The sequence below is a fragment of the Sphaerodactylus townsendi genome, linkage group LG15 (assembly GCF_021028975.2).
Source record: "Sphaerodactylus townsendi isolate TG3544 linkage group LG15, MPM_Stown_v2.3, whole genome shotgun sequence".
Classification (NCBI taxonomy): domain Eukaryota; kingdom Metazoa; phylum Chordata; class Lepidosauria; order Squamata; family Sphaerodactylidae; genus Sphaerodactylus; species Sphaerodactylus townsendi.
Genome location: NC_059439.1, coordinates 20,824,255 through 20,846,370, shown reverse-complemented (window position 1 = coordinate 20,846,370; position 22,116 = coordinate 20,824,255). Strand labels below are relative to the sequence as shown.

At 40.9% G+C, this 22,116-nt stretch overlaps 1 protein-coding gene across 1 annotated transcript; it reads right to left on the bottom strand.

Annotated features, from left to right (window-relative positions):
• Positions 1–4,499: 4,499 nt before the first annotated feature.
• LOC125444046 (vomeronasal type-2 receptor 26-like) lies at positions 4,500–12,655 on the bottom strand. The gene is made up of 4 exons (XM_048516486.1): positions 11,867–12,655; positions 11,060–11,287; positions 10,392–10,518; positions 4,500–5,401 (listed from the first exon to the last, which is right to left on the bottom strand). The coding sequence occupies exons 1-4, from the start codon at positions 12,653–12,655 to the stop codon at positions 4,500–4,502; spliced, it is 2,046 nt and encodes a 681-aa protein (XP_048372443.1).
• Positions 12,656–22,116: the final 9,461 nt, after the last annotated feature.

Below are 22,116 nucleotides of genomic sequence, written 5' to 3'. Positions count from 1 at the left end.
AAGGGGAAAAGAAGGAACAACAGATTCACAGTGCCCTGCCTAACCCTACCTTGTGCTGATTTCTCTATTGGAGTTTTATGCCATGTTTCAAACATGGTTATTGTCAGTCTAATTAACAGTCTGTGCAAATCCATTGGGGAATCAAAAGGGAAGCATCAATTTTGGCAAATGACCAGTGGGCTGCCTTCTGCTAAGTTTCACAAGTTCCAGTGGGACTGAAAAGTTTCTTCCCCTGAAATCTCATCAAAAAGCATTTTTTTTCTTATGACAAACATGCAAAAGAAATAGCTCATGGTTGGCTGTTGATGGATTGGTGTTAATGAGCCATTGAATATGCTGAGAAAGTTAGAACATAGTAGGTTGGCCTGTACTAAGGGAAAGAAAACTTAATGAACATGAATAGATTAGGTCAGCATGGCACACTGAAGATCTATTAGATGTGCTCAAACATCGACCCCTTCCACTCAAGCTTTGCAAGTACTTGTGAACCGACATAGTCCACAACAAAATATTTCCAATCACTGTGGTGGATCCTCTTTCCTTCCATCCATCCATCCATCCGTCCGTCCGTCCGTCCGTCCGTCCGATCCGTCAGATCAGATCCGTCCAGTCCGTCGTCGATCCGTCAAGTCAAGTCATTATAGCCCACCTTTTCCTGGGGCTTATCTTTGAAGCCTTCCTCCCGTCTTAGGAATTTTCCTCCAACTTAAGTGGCTTTTCTGCTGGAGGAAAAGCTTCTTAAATTGGAGATAGGCTCCTTAGGTTGAACCAAAGCTCTCTGAAAAATGATTTGATCCATTTCACTTGTGAAAAATGAGTGCACCAACACACATATTGGCTGGGGCATTAATGTGATATACAGTGGAACCTCGGTTTTCATCGTTTCTGGTTTTCATTGATTTTTTCAGTGAATTATTTGTCTCAGTTTTCATTGATTTGCATCGGTTTTCATCGATTTGCAGGGGTTTGTGGAGAAAAATCACCTGGACAAAGCTGCTGCAGGCCATGTCTGTAACTTGTTTAATGACAATGTCTTGCCCCATTTCAGACAAAGAGTCATCAGAAACAGACCTCTTTGGACAGCTTTCTGGTGTGACATTGGTCCACTGGGCCTGAAACTGGTCCTAGTGTTATTGTTTGTTCCTGTTTTCAGCATTAAACACTATGTTTATTCACCAAAAATGTGTTTTTGGTATGTTTTTTGGAGTGCCTAGAATGGATTAATTGGATTTACATTGATTCCTATGGAAAAGTTTGGTTTTTATCGGTTTCGGTTTTCATCGATTCTTTTCAGACGGATTACCAATGAAAACCGAGGTTCCACTGTATTTGTGGAGCTCAAAATCATGTGCAAAACAATCCTTCTTTGCTGTCAGATGGTTCCATTGGGATGTTGATCACTAGGGATGTCCACCATTTTTTCCTGGTATTTCTGCATGCTGGGCTTTAAAAGACCCAGATTTGCTCGAAAAAAGCTTTTTAACCACCACCCCCCTCCAGATATTCTGTGTCTTTTAAAGCTGCACCTGAAAAATTCCAAGCTGAGAGCTGAACGCAGGGATCAGCTGAGCTGGCCCACCACCACTTGGGCTTCCGTGGCAGCAGGGAAATGCTGTGAGCATGGATTGGCTGAGTTGACCCCTACACACAACTCTCCTTGCTGGGCTGTGAGAGAATCTAGAAGCTGAAAAAACCACAATTCTTTTTGGCTTTTTTTCTAATTCAACTACTCAGCATCACCCAGAGTAGTTTTTTATTTGGCTGAAAATAAACCTGATGAAGGAGACATGTTTTTTTTAAAGGGAGGGGGAGGTTGACCCTCTATATCTGGATACGCAGCCTAGTCATTCCATATCTTTGGCCTGCCAGTGTCTGCTTTCTGGACTACTGGATATGGTGGCAGATGGCACTGTTTTGTTGCATAGCTAAGAGATAAATGGCAGGTGTGAAATATATTATTTGTAGGGGGGGAGGGGAGAAAAACAGGAACATACAGCTGCAGTCAAAGCTTTTTTGTTTTCTTCTCCTTACCAATTACTCTCAGGGAACCCTCACTTCAGCCTCTATGTCAGTGGTTCTCAATCTTCCTAATGCCGCGACCCTTTAATACAGTTCCTCATGTTGTGGTGACCCCAACCCTAACATTTATCCATCTTACAGATGGAGAACACTGATGCAGAGAGTCTTAGACAACCCCTGTGAAAGGGTCGTTCGACCCCCAAAGGGGTCCCGACCCCCAGGTTGAGAACCACTGCTCTATGTTCTGTATAATGGCAGAGGAAAACCCTGGCTGAGGTTTTGCCACCGCTGGAAATTTATCGGATGGCCTTTGGAATGGCAGTGGCTTACTGTGAGAGCACTTCACCCCTTTTGGAAGGCCAACACTCTCCCCCTGAGACTCTCTGCTCACCAGGGTACAGGAACATTCTCTTACATAAGAGGTGGTAGAAGAGGATTGTTACCGCGCTGCCTGGTAACTTTTAATAGCTCCAGACCACCCAGGTCTCAGCAGCGCAGGGGAACACAAACGGGACCCGACACAGCAAGTATAGTGAATAAAAGAAGGTTTTATTGAGTTGCTGACCTATGTGTCAGCACCTCCGCACCACAGCAACTCTGCTGCCTAGCAGCTTTTCAACAACTTAAAAGGCCCTTTCTCCCGCCGGGAGTCCTGGGGAGTCCAGGACAGCCCACCACCATTCATTAACAAAATACACAGTAACCAATCATGCATTTGCAATACATGGGAACCAATCAGAGTTCGATGGGCAGCCCCTTCTTGGACTTCGCAGCTGGAGTAAGGCGAGGCGATGACGTGTACACTGGCGGGAAGAACACAAAGAGTCCTTTGGGTGCTTGGTGACCGGAAACGAAACTTGATGACGATGACCCCCTTATCTGCCTGCTGGCAAGATTAGGCAGGGTGAGGCGCTTCTTCCGGGGTCCCCTTTGTCAGCGTCCATCAAGAGTTTTACAAGTGAAAGGGCCAGGCTCAGGTGGAGCAGGGGTGGATTCCTGCCTTGAGCCAAGGAGGTTCCATGCAGACGCAAAGGCAAAAGATAACCATAAACCCTACATCCTATCTAATACAGAAATACAACATTGTTCTATCTTTATTAAAAACAAGTCCAGAAGTGGAATAAATTCACTTCTGGCTCCGCTATCAGGATAATTTATGTTTTAATAACTCCTTTAATGTATGGAGTTACTTATTGGCTGTTTCCGCACGGGCGGAATACAGCAGCCCAGGGATGGCAAAAACACCGTCCCTGGGGAAGCGTTCACGCCGGATCCATGCGGAGCCACCTCTCCGTCTGGGGAGAAAGTTGGGGCTGCTCGCACGCTGCTGTGAGCAGTCCTTGAGCCTCCACCGGCACAATTCATGCTGGTGGAGGGGCGTTTCCGCGCGTGTGCAGAAAGGGCCATTGTTTTAAAGTTGCATTGTCATTTTTTGGATTTTAAAGGTTTTATGATTGTATTATAAATTGTGTTGTGACCTGCCGTGAGCCCTGCATATATAGGGCGGGATAAAAGTCGAATAAAAAAATAAATAAAAATTACATAGAGGAGGGGAGAAAGGGTTCCTTGCTACCTCAGCGGTTCACTTTCCCCAGAGAAGAACCAATCAGCACAAGCTGAGAGACGCCACTCCCCTGGGCAGCATTCTTGTCAATCTTGGAGATATATCTTTACACATTAAAAAGGTAAGGGCAGTCCCCTGGGCAAGCAATGGGTCATTACCGACCCATGGGGTCAGTAATGTCTTGTCACAACAATTACTATGTTTGCAGGGTGGTTTGCCTTTGCTCATCTAAGTCCGATCCCACAGGAAGTTGGTTTTAAGTAGTTGGCTCAAGATTGACTCAGCCAACCATCCTTCCATTTTTCCAGACAGGTTTTTCCACTATCCTTCTGGGAGTTTTAGGAGGTTCCTGCCTTTCTCCCTCCAAAACCCCTACTACCCTGATTGTCTGGTGGTTGCTGATCATTAAACTCCCCTCAGGCTTTTTTCCACGTCAGTATTCCGTTCAGCCTGTGTGAATCTAATTGTTCAATGCTGACTAGGGAGAAGAAGACGGCAGAATCTTCTCCAGTGCATCGCAGAACTCCTGTGATCCTGAGGGGGGCATTATTATTTCCTGCATCTCTACCATATAGAACCTTTCTGAGTGTTGAGGAAGGGAGAGACAATTTTAAAAAGGGATTAAAAGATAAGTCTATCAATAGCTACTATTCCTGTTAAAAAAAAAAAGGGAATCTCCACATTCTGAGGCAGCAAAGCTCTGAGTACTAGTGCCAGCAGGCAACCAAAAGGCAAGATCAAAGTATCTATGCACTGTTTATTGTGCTGCAGAGTAAATGACTGGCCACTGTGTTAGATGGGGTGCTGGATTAGATGGACCACTGGTGTGATCTAGCAGGGCTTTTCATAAGTTCTTATGCTCTTGCTTTATTACTTTGTCATTACAAGGGAGTATGCAAAAACAAATGTGCATTATTTATGTATTGACCCTAAGCAGCTGCTTCTTGTTGTTCAGTTCAGGCCTCAGCACAATAACATAGCATTTTGGAGAAAATATACACCCCAGCAAACCAGCCCCAGAGGCTAAGATGGAGAAGATCTCCACTGCCACCATGTCTTTCCCTCTAGTGCTCAAGTAAGTTGGAACAAAGGACAGCCAAACGCTGCAAAAAACCAGCATGCTGAAGGAGATAAACTTGGCTTCATTGAAGCTGTCAGGCAACTTCCTGGCTGGGAAAGCCACTGTGAAGGTGACGATGGCCAGGAATCCCATATAGCCCAGGACCATGTAAAACATGGTAGCGGAGCCCTCGTTACATTCCAGTATGATTTGCCCGTAGATTGAGTGCATGTCTTTATCAGGGAATGGAGGGGAGGTACTTAGCCAAAGACCACAAATACTTGACTGAAGAAAGGAACAAAAAAAGACAATGAAACTGGCCATTCTTTTCCCCACCCATTTCCTCATCCTTGATGTTGGCTTGGTAGCCATGAAGGCCACGACCACAACAATGGTTTTGGCCAGCACAGAGGAAAGGGCCACAGAGAAGATGATGCCAAAAGCGGTTTGTCGGAGAAGACAGGTCACCTTTCCAGGCTTCCCAATAAAGGTTAAGGAGCAGAGGAAACAAAGCAGGAGAGAGGTAAGGAGAATATAAGTGAGGCTCAGGTTGTTGGCTTTGACGATGGGGGTGTCCTGGTACTTCATAAAAGTTGCAAGCACCAAAGCTGTGACCAGAGAGAAAGAAATAGCCAATGTAGCTAGGACAATGCCCAGTGGTTCTTTGTAGGAGAGATAGCTTATAATGCTGGGAATGCATTCATTTTGCTTGTTGTTGGGATGATTGCCATCTGGGCATTTGACACAGGCATCCATGTCTGAAAAGAAAAGGGACAAAATGCATAAATATTTCAAGAACTACTTTTAGGGAAAGTTTTCTGAGTATTCTTTTTGACTTCACTCTTATCCTTTGATACACTTCTCCAATTCTTATTCCTGTTAGTTTTCACAGTGTAAAAAGACTCTGCAACCTATTCCTGACATTATGTTTTCATCACTATCATGTAACATTTATACATTTCAAAAGCAGGGCTGATAAATATGGTATATAGGTAGGAATAAATACAAAATATCCCTTTCCTTAGAAATCATGAATAAAAGATCAAAAGCATTTCAATAATTGTTTTCCTCAGTGGTCACAGAATATTATTTAAAAATTGAGAAGGCTTTAAATTTTACTATGCATACTATGTGGATTTTTAATGTTTACTGTGAGTATTATGTAGTTTTAACTGATAGTATCTTTTTAAATGTTAGCCACCCTGAGTCTTACAATAACCTACCTTAGGTGGGATATACATCTGATTAAAAATGAAATAAAATATAAGAAATGGGGATGAACTGTCATAAAAAGCTGGCAAAGGCAAACCACCTTTGAAGATTTCTTGCATGGAAAACTTCATGAGGAGCCACCATAGGTCAACTGAAATGTGACGGCACTCTCCACCGTCCACCATCTTAACCTATAGGGATTCTGTAAGAGAGTTTATTCTTCCTATGTTTTTCAGGGTACTGGACTTTGTGCCTTCTTTGACATATAGAGGAACATGGGCCTGGTATCTTTTACCAGTTCTTTCTGTCGAGCTTGTATTGATCCCTGCTTCCGTCCTGATATTGAAATGCCCGTGAAAATATACTTTTATTATCACACACTGGAACACTTCCCTCTGGTTTTAGAGGCTTCTGGAATTTTACACAAATAAACAATGAGATGTATCTTTTGACACATAAAAAGCAGAAAGGGAAGTTGTTCAGGGCATGGATCACAATCTACTCTTAGGTTAAGACTAGATGGGAGAACACCTAAAAAAGCTAGTTGAAATGGCAACTATTGATTTGGAGGCCTGAAGAGTTCACTATAAAACCAACTAAACCCATGGATCTACAAGGCAACCAACGGACTATTATGTGCAATGTAGACTTTATTCCTGTTGCCAGCATTCCATCTATTATCCTCCATTCGGCTGACAATGCCAATAAATCCTTGCGAGAAGAACAGCCATCTATCACCCCAGAACCTGCTCCCCAATGTTCAGACTTAGACCTGGCTGGAAACAATATTAAAGATCTTATTTGTGGAACTACTAGGGAAGCAGTAAATGGATGCGTGAAAATTTTTGAAATGAGTATTGAAACAATGCCGGTAGAGGACTGACATAATTCCCCCACCCGTGCAAAGATGATTTCTTGGAATATTGCTGGGTGGGATAAGAAATTGAAAATTGCCAGTTTTAAAGACTATTTGAAAGGATTTGCAGTTATTTTAATTCAGGAGTCTTGGTGTTCACAGATGATTCATTTTCCAGGGTACAAGGCCTTTTGCCTTCCAGCCACAAGGGATAAAAACTTTGGCCGTTTTTCAGGAGGCTTACTTACCCTGGTCTCCCAATCCGTTAAATCTAAAGCTCTTAATAGCTGTCCCCCATTAGCTCAGGCAACTTGGGTTAAATTGGGCCTCCATCCTTATGTGATAGTGAATATATATCTATCTTCCTACCAACAAAAAACAACCTTGGACAAAAACTGGGGTAGATTGATTGACTATTTACAGAATCTTGAAATAAATTTCCCAGATACTGATATGATTATTGCAGGGGACGCAAATGCAAGAGTGGGCATCAATTTTCCCCAACAGTTATTAATGGAAGGATTTGATCAAGAACTTATCCAAACGTTACTTACTCCCCATCTGAGAAATCTGAGGGATAAGATTACAAACTTAGCGGGTCTCCATCTAGCAAAAATGGCCCTTGTAACAAATAAAATATGGTTAAATGGACTAAACAAATTTAAAAATGCCACGGACTTTACATTTGTTTCTAAACAAGGGTGCAGTGTAATTGATTATTTTTTGATCCCCCCAGGTTTACTCCAGAATATTGAGGATTTTGAAGTTGGGAATTATTTCTTAAGTGACCATCTCCCTATTATCCTTACTCTTAACTATTCTCCCTTGCCGGAGACAAATTTGAACACAAGTCAAGGATTTCATAGGAAAATAACTTGGTCAAGTATTATTGATCATGAAATGACAATTTTTCTGCACTCCCCTACAATACAAGCAAATAAACGGATGATTATGAATGCTAAATCACCCTCTGAGGGGGTAAACTTATATAACCAAATACAACAGGAAATTACTAATCATTTTGCACATTTATCAGTAGTAGTAAAATCTCCTCAAAACAGACCAAGAACCTGGTTTGATAAAGAATCTATAGAAATAAATAAACAAATAAGGCTACTTTATAACCTATTCCGTCAGAATAGGGACCCCAGGTTATACAATCACTTAACATCCTTGAAAAATAATCTAAATAACTTGATAAAGATAAAATCTCAACAAAATCTAGAGTATGAATGGGAATGTCTATTTTAAGTGAATTCCAAAGACCTAACAGTTTTTTTTTTTTTTTTGGAGATGTGTTAATAAATCCTCTTGTTGAAACAGGCCCCTCAACATTGTATCTCTCGGAAACATGGTTTGCCCTACTTTAACCAAGTATTTAATGATATCAGCATACCAGTGCAGACATCAATCTAGAAAACATCCCACACTGGCCGCCTGTATCTCCCCAAGAGATAAATCTTCTAATCAAAGAGCTGAAATATGGCAAATCTCCAGGCCCTGACTTAATTACTTCTGAGCTGATTAAATCCAACATAAGCAGGTGGTCACAACTCCTTTCTTCTGTTTTTACCCAGGTAAATTCAACAGGAAAAATACCAAAAACATGGCTCGAAGCTATAATAGTTCCAATCTTTAAACAAGGTGATTATCAGGACCCTGTTGACTATCGCCCCATCAGCCTGCTGTCCATAGTGGGCAAATTATATGGCAGGTTCCTCCACCTTAAACTAAATCGATGGATTCAAGAGCAAGAGGTCATAGGACACGAATAGGTTTCTCTACTTATGACCATGCAATAGTCCTGGCCCACCTTGCCCAAAAACAGTTAAAACAACGATCAGGCAAGCTCTATGTTGCTTTTTTAGACTTCAAAAAAGCCTTTGATTCACTATCTAGAGACCTGTTATGGAAGAAAATAGAGGATTTGAACATCGACCCCAGACTGCTTTTCTTAATCAGGCAATTACACACTAACACCTCTTGCTGGGTAAAATGCACTCAGGAGGGAAATATAGTATCTTAAGCAACAAGGAATTGAAACAGGGGGTGTATAATTGCTCCGACCTTGTTTAACATATACTTAAGGGACTTACCACTGGAACTTAAGGATATTGATGGACACAGCCCCAAACTGGGAAATACACATTTACCAGCACTTCTTTATGCAGATGATACTATTATAATGTCATACACTAGGGTAGGCCTGTTACGTTCAATGAACAGATGCTACAGCTACTGCAAATTAAACAAGTTGGAACTTAACTTTGATAAATCAAAAGTTATGGTGTTTGCTAGATCATGGAAAAAACAACCCTGGAAAGTAGCGACAAAAGAAATGGAACAAGTCAAGAAATACAAATACTTAGGTATTTTGTTCACTTATAATCTTTCTTGGACAGCCCATGTTAAAAAGCAGGCATCCAGTAAAAAGCTACTCAATTGTAAGCGGCTTTAGTGAATTTCTTTTATACCAAAAAGGGACACCAATATATTCCAGCAGTAATCAAGGCATTCAATGCAAAAGTAGTTTCGCAGCTACTCTATGGCTCCCCAGTCCTTTTCTTAGCCCAAAACACCAGTCCACAAACACTCCTACACTCTAGAATTTTTTTGCATGGGATTGTATGGGTTTCCTCCAATAGCGTGTCTTCTTACGCAGCCTTACGTATTGAACTAGGCCTGTGTTCCTTAATCACCTTGGCTTGGATTAGAGCAACTATATACTGGTTAAAAATCCACCATTATTCCAAGCCAGGCAGTTTTACATGCTTACTGCTCTCTGAACTTAACACTTCAAACTGGCATGATAAAATAGTTGATAAGATTACAGAAATTGGCATATCCATGAATGAAATATCAGTGTTATCTTATCTAGAGGCAAAAAAATTGTTAAAAGAAAAATTCCTTGAATGGGATTATCAAAGATCTTTAATAGCAGCAAATTCAACTTGCTCACCTCTAAATCAATCACTAGTTGAAGCAAAGGGTTGTATGTCTCATTATTTACTCTATATGATTAATTTTAGATTAAGACGTGCATTCTCTAGCAAGATTCAATAATATTTTGCCATCTGCCTTACTTTCGAAGGGTCGATTCCCAAAAAAAATACCAAAAGACTGAAAAGATTATGCCCTTGCAACAGCACACAAGTAGAAACACTAGAGCATATCATGTTTCACTGTCCAAATAGGGGGGAATACTTAAAAGGTACATAAAGTATCGAGCCATTGTTTACATCTTTTTACAATGTAGATATGAACGAATGATCAAAGGATACAAAGTATTTCCCTGGATGGATCAAATCAGGGAGTTTTCTGAATTAGATTTATGCCAAAGTTTCTGTTGGATATAATTGAGAATGCGTCTGCTAAGGGAGATTTTTATATTAAATGATGGTTATTGGAGCTGTAACTATATGTTATTCTGGTTGTAAAATGTTTCTGGTTACAAAATGTTTTACTGTATGATGCCAATAAAGACTTCGTGTGTGTGTGTGACTGCTTTTCAAAACTATTGATTTGGTCTGCCACAATGAGCAGAGATTGAAGTACTGAGTAGTGGCATGAATAAGCCATGGATACCAAAACGTACTATTTTGTGCGTACGAAATTGCTGTTATTGGCAAGTGGTTTTTTTTTCTGTTCAGTTTCAGTCTACTGTACTCTGTACCTTTTACCTTTCTGCTCAGCAATCATCCCTGCTGGGCACAGGTCACAATCATAGCAGCAAAATTTCTCCCCCTCGATCTTTTTCTTGCTGTTTCCTGGATGGCAGTGGTCATTGCACACAGAAATGGGCTGCACCTGTCCACCAACCAAAAATGAGATTAGCATCAGGAATATGTAGAGAGGAAATGGCTTGTTTCATAAAATACAGATCACATATAATGTGAAGAGCTGTTCTCAAGCACTGAAGTAGAGATCAGTAAGGGTGGCCTTTGCTGTTTTCATGTGGAAAACACGTTAAGTACCAAGCTAGATAACAAAGATGGTCAAGAATAGCCCCCATCTATTTATGAATGAATAAGAGAGCACGTTTTAGTTTTTGCAGAAATTTGGGACTAAGATTTGTTTTGAAAGAATATACAGGTTTTTAATGGCAAAAGGTAGTCATATAATAAGGAACAAAATTATTGGGATTTTTTTCATTTCAAAATGTGAAGACATGAAGGAAAAAGATTACTATGAGTTTCCACAATATGGTTAGGAATAGAAACAAATGAAAGAACCTGTTATTCAAGAATTCAAAGTCTGATCCAAAGCAAGTCTTGTAAGCCTCATTTGTCACTATGAAGTCCTCCAATGTGTGAAAGATGTGCCTTACCTGGTTAAAGGTGTGCCTTACCTGGTTAAAGCTTGTGTGCCATACAATTTGATCAGCACAAAGGGTTAACTCTTGGCCTGGAGGAGCCCAGGGATCCAGTCTTCCCACCTTGACTCTTGTGAAAGAGCTATTTGGAAAAGTTACCCAGTTGGTTACATCAAAAACAGTAACTAATTCTTTATATTCATTAAACCGCACCATTTCTCCGGCACTGTTATTGAACTGGATGCTCCTTAGAAAGTGGTGGACCTAAATTTTAAAAGAAAATAAAACAAAGAATTGCAATGTACAGGAATCACTAGTATGAACTTCTCAAGCTCTGTTTTATCTTGATCTAAGATTATTTTGAATTCTCACCATGTTATAATAGTTGCTTGATCAAACTCTGTTATTTTCCTCTATTTGACTTTAGATTTCTGGAAACTTAGGGGAAGAAGCTCTTTGCTTTTCTGTTGCATGACTTATTTTATTTATTTATTTATAATCAATTTTATATACCGCCCCTCCCCCGAAGGGCTCTGGGCGGTGAACATCATAAAACCAAACAATCACATTAAAACTCAGTTAAAACAGTGAATGAAACAAATTTACAGCGGCGTCCAGCATAAAACTTCATACAATATAATAAACACACCCTGGAAAAAACAAACCCCATAAATTAAGGGCCCAGAATGTAAAAAGGGGGGGAAAGGGGGGATAAGCATTGGTTAATTGGAAGCTAGTCCCCATGACATGGATGGCACAGGTGTCCTGGGCAACTGATCATGTATGTTTGGGTAGTATGCTGCTCACTTTCAAAACATTGTGGTACTTTGCATGTAAGATTACCTGCCATGGCTGCACATTCCAGGATTCCATCCTCCATCCTTCCATCTGTTTTCTGGGTTTAGCTCTCAAGATGTACATGGCATGCACGGCACGTGCCACAGCATGAACCGCATTGTAGATGTTATAGCTCTGGCCAGACATGCTCATTTCAAATAGAGTCCCAGGAAGACTTTCCAGATTCTCTTTCCCAGTGCAGGGTTCGTGCTCATGTTCATCAGCATGTTCTAATGTACAGTCAAATGCCTCCTCCCAGAAGTCCTGAATAAAACCATCACCTTTTGCCCAGGAAGGGTTTATTGTTTGGAGGAATTTCGTGAATCTTGGTGGGTTATTGGAGTGAATTGTGAAGGAAACGGCCCCATGAAAGACTTGGGTATCCCAAATCCTTTCTGGGAACACTGACTGAAAAATCCATTGAAATGTAGTAATCCACACTTTACCTGGAAAAAGCGATGACGCTCTTTCCGCTTCAAATACCAGCATTCTCAAGGAATGCATGCTTGTAGGAGTTCCATACGCAACATATACATTGGCTTTGCTATTCACAAGAACTGGATATTTGTCAAGGAATTCTGACATCCTTTCTAACAAATCATCTGTATCCGTCTGCTTTGGGATTCTTACTGTGAAGTCAAAACAGATTATATTCTGGTAAAGTAGGGGCATCAGTAACTGCAAAAACCTATCCCCATTCTCATCATCCACAGCAAAGAGGCCTATCCATGTCCAATTAAAGTGATGAAGTAACCAGGCGACCCCCATGTACTGAAAGATGTCATCTGGGACCATTTTATACATGTAAGGAAACAGCGTTTTGTCCTTTTGCACAGGAGAAGCGGATCCGTAGGTGAACTGAAAAAAATATATGGGGATTTTTCAAGCAAGCTGAAAGGCACTGTGAAACTGTATGCATCAGTTCTGAAACCTCAACAAGCCCATGCCCCTGGCCTACCTGTGGCATCTTATAGCTGGCTAAGATGGTAGCCATATTGGCAGAAGTTTCGGTGACCCGAGCTCCAATGACAGATATAAGATTTTTCTGAATATCACATTGAAAATTGGGGATATATCTGTGGTGCTTGGAGAAGAGATCCAGGGTGGCCTTATAGGTCATGCTTCCAAGATGGTAACCATTGAGGAGTATGCGAAAACCCAAAGTGATATTTGGTAAGATTTGGTTATTTTCATTGAGCTCTTTTACAGCAAATGCCAAGGCCAAAATATCCTGGTAGTGCTTTATTAACGAACTGCAATGAGAACGATAGGTTAGTTAAACTAAACAAAAATTCATTTTCCCCTTTCTTAGATGAGCAGTGAATTAATCTTTTTCACATTCTCTGGAAATCTTTTAAAATAATTTCATTATAATTTTCTAATAAAGAAAGAACAACAAATGTTGGTGAATAACTGGAATCCACGAATGATAAATACAAACACATCGAGAAGACAGAATAAATAATGAAGTGCCAAGATATATAGCCTCTTCTCTAACATCATTAATTTTCACTGATAAGTTCCACTTAAGCTGGCAGAGGAAAATAGAAGAAGGGTTGATTCCCCTTGGTCTCTCCAGCCAGATCTATTTGAACTTGAACTTCAACAGGCCAGAGCAATAATCAAAGAAAAACTGTGTGATATCTCACTACAAATAGATAGAGCACACTTCATCCTACTTTTGTGGCAGGAAATTTACACAGAAACTCTGCTCCAGCAATCTATATCTATAAATGCAAAATACCACTGACTGACTGACTCACTGATTCATCAAAAGAACTCACAAACCTCCGAACCTACGAAGTTGAAATTTGGCACACTGGTTCATTATGTAGTTTAGGTGCTCACTAAGAAAGGATTTTTCAAACTGTTCAGTTTTACTCGAGTTATTACACGTTTACTGCTGAACTCTGGCCATCTGCATTACTGTTGAACTCTGGCCATCTGCACGAACGTTCTAAAGGTGACAGTTAAAAACCTGCTTGCCAAGCTAAAGGATGCAGTATGGGGAGTAAAAATGATCCATTTCACAGGAAATTTTAATGGGCACTTTGACGCTCTACTTCCATGTGTCGAATCGACAAGTTCTGATAATGCCCACCAAACAACAAGCACAATTGGGCCAATGGTGGCCCAACTGGATTCTACCACTGACCTCCTCACCGCATACGAACCTGTTCCTTCTGTTGAAACAGCTAAAGGGAGGAGAGGGATTAAATGCAGAAAGCGATTTACAGATTCAATTAGAAAAAGACAACTACAGGAAGCTGCTGCAAAATATGTGAAAAACAACCCAGATGTTAATAGAGAGGCTGTGATGAGGTATGCTGAATGTCATCCCAAAGTTAATAGAGAGGCTGTGATGAAGTATGCTGAATGTCACCCCAAAATTCACAGACAAGCTGTGATGAGGTATGCTGAATGTCACCCCGAAGTTCATAGACAGGCTGTGAAAAAGTATTTCTCTAACAACCCTCATGTTAACCAGACCGCTACAGCCAAATACAATAAAAAAAGATTGCAAATCAAATTATCACCTTGGACTAAAAAATATTTGTCGGGTTTTGAATACGGATCTCACATTGATTACTGTGGAGACAAGGTTATTGATCTCGGACTTCGATTGCCCTGTGCTTGGTGTCATGCTCTGAAGTGGCGGGATGAGCCCCCAGGAATGTGCTGCAGTGGCGGTAAAGTTCAGCTCCCTGCCATTCAACCCTACCCTGAACCTCTTCACAGCCTTCTCACTCGTCAGCATTCAATGGCAGAACACCTTCTTTCTGCTTCCCTGAAATACAATGGATGCTTCCAAATGACGTCTTTTGGAACCCGAGAGGTATTTTTCCAGTATGTATATTTTTATGAATTCATGCCATTTCAAACTTCAATGGTAATTTTTATCAGGTATGTTTCATATTTTTAGTATTTTCCAGTTGTTTCAGGGTTTTTTTTTTTGCATGCAAGGGAAGGGGAGTGAGTGAGGGGTGGCATGCAAGGGAGGGGAGGGAAGGGGAGGGGTCTTTTTTTATAATCTCCATAGCAAAGCATGGGTACCTTGCTAGTATATATATATATTGCTTGTTAAGCCTCTGTCTGTCTGTCTGTCTGTCTGTCTGTCTGTCTGTCTGTCTGTCTGTCTGTCTGTCTGTCTGTCTGTCTGTCTGTCTGTCTGTCTGTCTATATGCCCTTTAGAACAGGGGTCTGCAACCTGCGGCTCTCCAGATGTTCATGAACTACAATTCCCATCAGCCCCTGCCAGCATGGCCCTGGCCAATTGGCCATGCTGGCAGGGGCTGATGAAACAGTTATGAAGCAATTCTTTAAATATCAAAATATTGTAGAGCATTCTCTCTTGCTTGATTTAATGCACTTTCATCAGCTCTCCTTTAAGGAAGATATATTCATACCCTGTATGCACTCCATTTTTGCACATGCCAGTCAGGTGCAGTAGAAAACACAGAGCATGTGCTCCTACACTGCCTTCCACCAGGTCATCTGAATTTGATAAATCTCTCCAATATTACTGAAATAGCTAGACGGAACAGACCATTTCTATTCATTGCTACTCCTTGATGATATGCACAATTAAATTACATGCAAAGTAGCAAGATTCTTTGTGCTTGCTTGTTTGATAAGACAGAGAAAGATCGGCTAGGCTTAACAAACAATGTTGTTATTTTGCATTTTATTATTTAACTTGCTACATTTTAAATGAATCATTGTTTTGTGAGAAATATGTGTCGCTCAACAGATCTGCTATTTTTGTTTACCGATCTCTGGTTATAATATAAAGGACTTTTCTTCCTCCATAAATTGTTCTAATTAATTAATATTTTTCTTGATTCTGTAAAAAGATTAACTTCCTTATTTCTGCATGTGAAACAGCAGTTACGGTTGCAAAATTATGTTCAAATGCATAGTGAAGTACTATAGCAATCATTTGCAACTGGATTTTCCGGTGTGGACAAAAGACCCCAATGGTTGAATAACTGCTGCAATGCACTGATGGCACAATATCAACAATGTGTTGAGGGAGAACAACACTACAATTTTTATTTTATACTTTTGTTTATATCCCTCCCTTCCCAACAGGGCTCAGGGCGGCAACAACATAGAAACCAGAAATAAAATAAAATAATGGACAGAACAATATTAAAACTGTAAAAACCAACAATAGATGGCGTGCTAGATTGATCTATAGCTATAAAGCAGTGGTTCTCAACCTGGGGGTTGGGACCTCTTTGGGGGTCGAACGACCCTTTCACAGGGGTCGCCTAAGACTCTCTGCATCAGTGTTCTCCATCTGTAACATGGATAAATGTTAGGGTTGGGGGGTCACCACAACATGAGGAACTGCATTAAAGGGTCGCGGCATTAGGAAGGTTGAGAATCACTGCTATAAGGTCTGTTCCCTGGGATTATAGATCTAAACATGTTACAGGAAAAAAGAAGCAATTCCTTACAGATGTTTATGAATCAGCTTCAGTGCAGGCTGCTCCATAAATGAGGGAGAGTAGTGAAAGAAGAATATGTGTCTGACCATTTCACCAATGATAAGATCACCAGCTTGATAAAATCCATGAGAAATAGGAAAAGGATCCTCAGGAACAGTGCAGCTAGTGGAAAGTTTCTTGCATAGAGTAGGAAACAGCACTCCAAGTGTCAACACCGCTAATAGCTCCAACCACAAAATGAAGTTTGTCCTTACAATGCACATCTTCAGGATTCCATCTGCAGGTTAAGAGACATTTGAATTTTTTGTTTTGAAGTCTGGAAACAATTAGGAAATACAGCCTCAATATAAAGGGGCAAAGAATGAAAACCAGATTTATTTGGCTATTTTGCTAACCATTATATTGGATTTGTATAGAATCTTTCAAACATGCTTATCATTGGTCTGACTAACAGTCTGTGAAAAAAATTGGGGAATAAAATAGGAATTATTAATTTTGTCAAATGGTTGTGGAGAGTATCATGCGAGAATGGGTTGGCTTCTGACGAGACATCACTTGTTGCAATACAACCTGAATGTTTCTTCTCCAAACATACATTGATGTAGGTTGTCCATACAATAAATATACCTTGACTTTGGTATCCATGAGAATTGAATATTTGCCTAACATGTCTGAGGGGGGATATGATTGAAGTCTATAAAATTATGCATGGGGTAGAAAATGTTGACAGAGAGAAATTTTTCTCTCTTTCTCACAATACTAGAACCAGGGGGCATTCATTGAAAATGCTGGGGGGAAGAATTAGGACTAATAAAAGGAAACACTTCTTCACGCAACGTGTGATTGGTGTTTGGAATATGCTGCCACAGGAGGTGGTGATGGCCACTAACCTGGATAGCTTTAAAAGGGGCTTGGACAGATTTATGGAGGAGAAGTCAATTTATGGCTACCAATCTTGATCCTCCTTGATCTCAGATTGCAAATGCCTTAGCAGACCAGGTGCTCAGGAGCAGTAGCAGCAGAAGGCCATTGCTTTCACATCCTGCATGTGAGCTCCCAAAGGCACCTGGTGGGCCACTGCGAGTAGCAGAATGCTGGACTAGATGGACTCTGGTCTGATCCAGCAGGCTAGTTCTTATGTTCTTATGTTCTTATGTGTAAAGCAGTTCTACCAAACCATTTGTGTAAGTGAGTTTTGGGGTTCTTAATGTAAATTCATAGCAGATTCAGTTCTGGGAAAATGGGGACATCAGTGACTCGAAAAACCTGTCCCTGTTGTCATCACCCATATCAAAGAGGCCTACCCATGACCAATTAAAGCGATAAAGTAACCAAAGAGTTTCCATGTACTGGTAGGACTCAGTGGGGACCATCTCATACATGGAAGGAAAAAATGTTTGGCCACCCAGCAGTGGTGAAAATTATTCATAAGCAAACGGAAGGAAACTGTATAGATTTATTGTAGAGACATGATTTTTTATTTTATTTTATTTTATTTAGTGTGCCTTTTTCAGTGACTCATGGTATATTACATAGTGTAAATCAAATATTATACAGTGCAAATCAATACAACCAACAGAATGGGATCTTCAGAAAGCAGTATAATAAGATTAGGGTTACAGAAAATCTGAAACTGAACCGAAATCTGAAGGAAAGTTGAAACAGGATTGAAATGAAGCATATGTATTAATACGACATGTTAAGCAATGCAGAAACGACACAGTCATGTAACTGATTTAGCAAGAGATAGTACAACTTAAGAACATAAGAACATAAGAACAAGCCAGCTGGATCAGACCAGAGTCCATCTAGTCCAGCTCTCTGCAACTCGCAGTGACCCACCAGGTGCCTTTGGGAGCTCACATGCAGGATGTGAAAGCAATGGTCTTCTGCGGCTGTTGCTCCCAATTACCTGGTCTGTTAAGGCATTTGCAATCTCAGATCAAAGAGGATCAAGATTGGTAGCCATAAATCGACTTCTCCATAAATCTGTCCAAGCCCCAACCTTGAAGTCTATAATCCCTTGTGTTTTATTAAAACATCTTCCTGAATCATTCTAATACAAAGTTAAAGTGTGGAACAGAACAGAAAGCCTTTATTGGCATGTTAAAAGAACACCGCAGTTACAAAACAAACCATTACAGCAAAACACATCCAATGCAAACCCGCAAGACACATCAGTCCATGTTCACATCTTCAACAAAAAGAAGGCCACCAATTCACGTTCCACTGGGCCCAAACCACCCAACAACGAGCAAATTCTGTCTGCATCATACTGGCCATGTTTGTTATGATTACTATTAGCAAAAGACAGACATTAAGACACATATTGAATCTAAAATTAATACCGCAGATAAACATTTCAGAGCTGCTAGAGCAGGGGTAGGGAACCTTTAACACTCAAAGAGCCATTTGAACCCGTTTTCCATGGGAAAAGAAAACACTTGGAGCCGCAAATAATTTTTGACATTTAAAATAAAGATAACACTGTATATATTGGGTTTTTTAACCTTTTACTCCACTCATTCTGAGAAGTGGGCGAGAGGGGAAGCCCGCGGCACTGCCCAGCCGGCCACGGGCAGTTGGTGCGCCCGCCCTGCGTCCTGCAGGGAGGTGGCAGAATGAATCAGTCATTTCGACTCGTAGACGCAGTGCAAGAGGAACAGAAAGAGCATCACGTCTCGAGCCACTGAGTTCCCCTACCCTGGCTAATGCTAGAGGCATGCTAAATTCCAAGGTTAATATATTGTAGTATAACAACAAAATATTAAAGTAAGGTGATGTAATAAGGAAGAGAGAAGTTAATTGCTTATGCTCTAAACATACTTAGACCCATTACTGGATTATTTGCATTCAATTATTTCAAGGAGAAAGTTTGCCACAATCTCAGGGTTGGTATTATTCCAGAAGAGTGGAATTGCAGCGAGTCACGGGGGGGCCATGGTGAGTAGTGGTATGGAATTTACATATCTATCTCTGACTCCCTTGGTTCTCAAGCAGTGAAAAAGAAGAAGAAGAAGAAGAAGAAGAAGAGTTTGGATTTATATCCCCCCTTTCTCTCCTGCAGGAGACTCAAAGGGGCTTACAATCTCCTTGCCCTCCCCCCCTCACAACAAACACCCTGTGAGGTAGGTGGGGCTGAGAGAGCTCCGAGAAGCTGTGACTAGCCCACGGTCACCCAGCTGGCATGTGTGGGAGTGTACAGGCTAATCAGAATTCCCCAGATAAGCCTCCACAGCTCAGGTGGCAGAGCTGGGAATCAAACCCGGTTCCTCCAGATTAGATACACGAGCTCTTAACCTCCTACGCCACTGCTGCTCACTATGCCACTATGCCACTCTTAACCTCCTACGCCACCCAGTTCCTCCAGATTAGATACACGAGCTCTTAACCTCCTACGCCACTGCTGCTCCTACGCCACTGCTGCTCAAAGAGAATGAGCTATGGTTTCAATCTGAGTTTGGTCAAAATTAAAGTATATATATCATCATGTTTTACACTTGTAAGCCAACTTGAATGCTCTTGAAAAAGAGAAAAGATACAGGAGAAAATAAAGCTTTGGCAGCCTGAAATATATTTGCACCGGAGTAGATTTCATATTTCTCATAACCCAGACAAAACAGCAAGCAGAACAATGCAACACTTGAGGAAAACTCAAATCTTTTTTCTAAATAAAGAATAATAGCAAACTGTTGAATATGCACTCAGTCGTTGTAGAAGATGCAGAAGATTTTTTTTAATTAGTACAGATAAAATCATCTGTCTCTAAAAAAAGTGTCTGTTTCTTATGGCAGAAATTAATGGACAATGGTGCTAACAACGTTTCAGAAGGAAGTTGCATAACCTGGGAAATAATACTTGAAACGTTCTGCCATTAGGTTTACTAAGCCTTCAAATACACAAATCTGGAAAGGCAGTATGTGGATAAGGGTTGCCCATCCAAGGTAGGTTCTGTGGGTATCAGTAGGTAGAGGTTTAATGCCCAGGGGCAGAACTGAGGAGTGAAGTCCATACAAAATACTCTCTATGTGTAAGGTGTGCACAGCTATTACCTGTATTTTCAAGTAACACTTACCAACACACTCATGGACAAGCAGATAAACCTACCATGATTGAGATGACTACTCTGTCTCATGGAGCTCATTTTAAATAAATAAAAAGCCTTGTTCTGGGCAGAGAAAGCAACAGAGGATAAAACTATTTTAAAAAGAAGAATGATACCAGTATTTGTAAAACATAATCAAATTACCAAGAAGTAGAAATGAGAAAGATGCTTGGGAGGAACCAACGAAAAGAGGGGAATGACAAAATAGGAAGAAAAGAAGGCCAATCTTGACAGAGATCTGTCTAGTCCAACATAAACTCCGATCAATTTGTGGGGGTTATATAACTCCTTTCAGGCGTGGTTGGTCTTTGAAGTCACTTTGTGAAATCCTTTGGGTAGTAAGAAGGAAACCATCCATTTTGATAATTATGGTGGAGACAGTCATCACTCAGTGGGTTGGCCTTTGCTGTGGCCCCACATGGGACAAAGTAGCTTGAAAGTTTATTCCACTGAAATACCACCAATTCCCCCCACCCCTGAAGGTTTTTGTAAACTGGCACATGGTGGCTAAGGATGGCCTGGGGTACAGAGGAGCAAGAGGAATATGCTGTTGAGCTGCAATTGATTCATGGTGATCCTAAGAGAGAAGCAGAAGTAGTTTGCCACTGCCTTCCTGTTAATAGTAACCACGGTCTTCCTTGGTGTCTCTCACCCAACTACTAATTGTGACCAACCCTGCTCAGCTTCCAAACTCTGATGAGCTCAGATTAGACTGGGCTATTTGAGATAAATAGTCCTAAATATTCCTAAAAGGAGGTCCTTGTAACTCCTAAGAACATAAGAACATAAGAACAAGCCAGCTGGATCAGACCAGAGTCCATCTAGTCCAGCTCTCTGCTACTCGCAGTGGCCCACCAGGTGCCATTGGGAGCTCACATGCAGGATGTGAAAGCAATGGCCTTCTGCGGCTGTTGCTCCCGAGCACCTGGACTGTTAAGGCATTTGCAATCTCAGATCAAAGAGGATCAAGATTGGTAGCCATAAATCGACTTCTTCATAAATCTGTCCAAGCCCCTTTTAAAGCTATCCAGGTTAGTGGCCATCACCACATCCTGCCCCTTGTGAGGTCTTTTTGGCCTCAATGCGGCCCAGGTCCTTTTTAGTCTTGGCCCCTACCCAGCGGAACAGTCTCCCAGGGGAGATCAGGGACCTGTGCACCCAATGGAGTTCCACAGGGCCTGCAAAATTGTGGTGTTCTGCCAGGCCTTCCGTTGAGGTCCAGCAGTTTTCCATCTATCCCCCATAGGTGTGTGCTGCTCCACTGCAGGTGTTAAGTTGTGATTGGCACCATCGTTTATCGGTCTACCTTCTGATCCAGCCATAGCGGGTTGGTTCAGTTAGTAGCATTTATTAAATTTATTAAATAATATTTTTTTAAATTTAGACTGTTTTAATTATAATCAAACTAATTATAGTATACAATTTTAGACCGCTACTCAGCTTTTAATTTTACAGGTCTACGCACGCCGAGATAGTTTTATTGTATCGTTGTTCGATTTGTAAATTGCCCCGAGCCAGTTCTGAGAGGGGCGGTTAAGAAATTTGAGAAATACAATTTAAAAAATGGACTATTGAATGTTACAAGAAGTCTACGGCAGTCTTAAAACTGACATTAGAAATGGTTCCATAAAACTTGCAACAATTTTTCAAAAAGTAATTCCTATCCAGAAATGGAGAATCAAGCTGAGGATGCGGAT

Bases quoted from the DNA above. Each gene is read 5' to 3' on its own strand.
- LOC125444046 (XM_048516486.1), bottom strand. From the start codon at position 12,655: ATGGTCCCAGATGACATCTTTCAGTACATGGGGGTCGCCTGGTTACTT. The intron at 11,288-11,866 runs GTAATCTTACAT...TTTAAAATTTAG, and splicing joins GGAATGTGCAGCCATGGCAG to GTCCACCACTTTCTAAGGAG. The intron at 5,402-10,391 runs GTAAAAGGTACA...TTTTCTTTTCAG, and splicing joins GATGATTGCTGAGCAGAAAG to ACATGGATGCCTGTGTCAAA.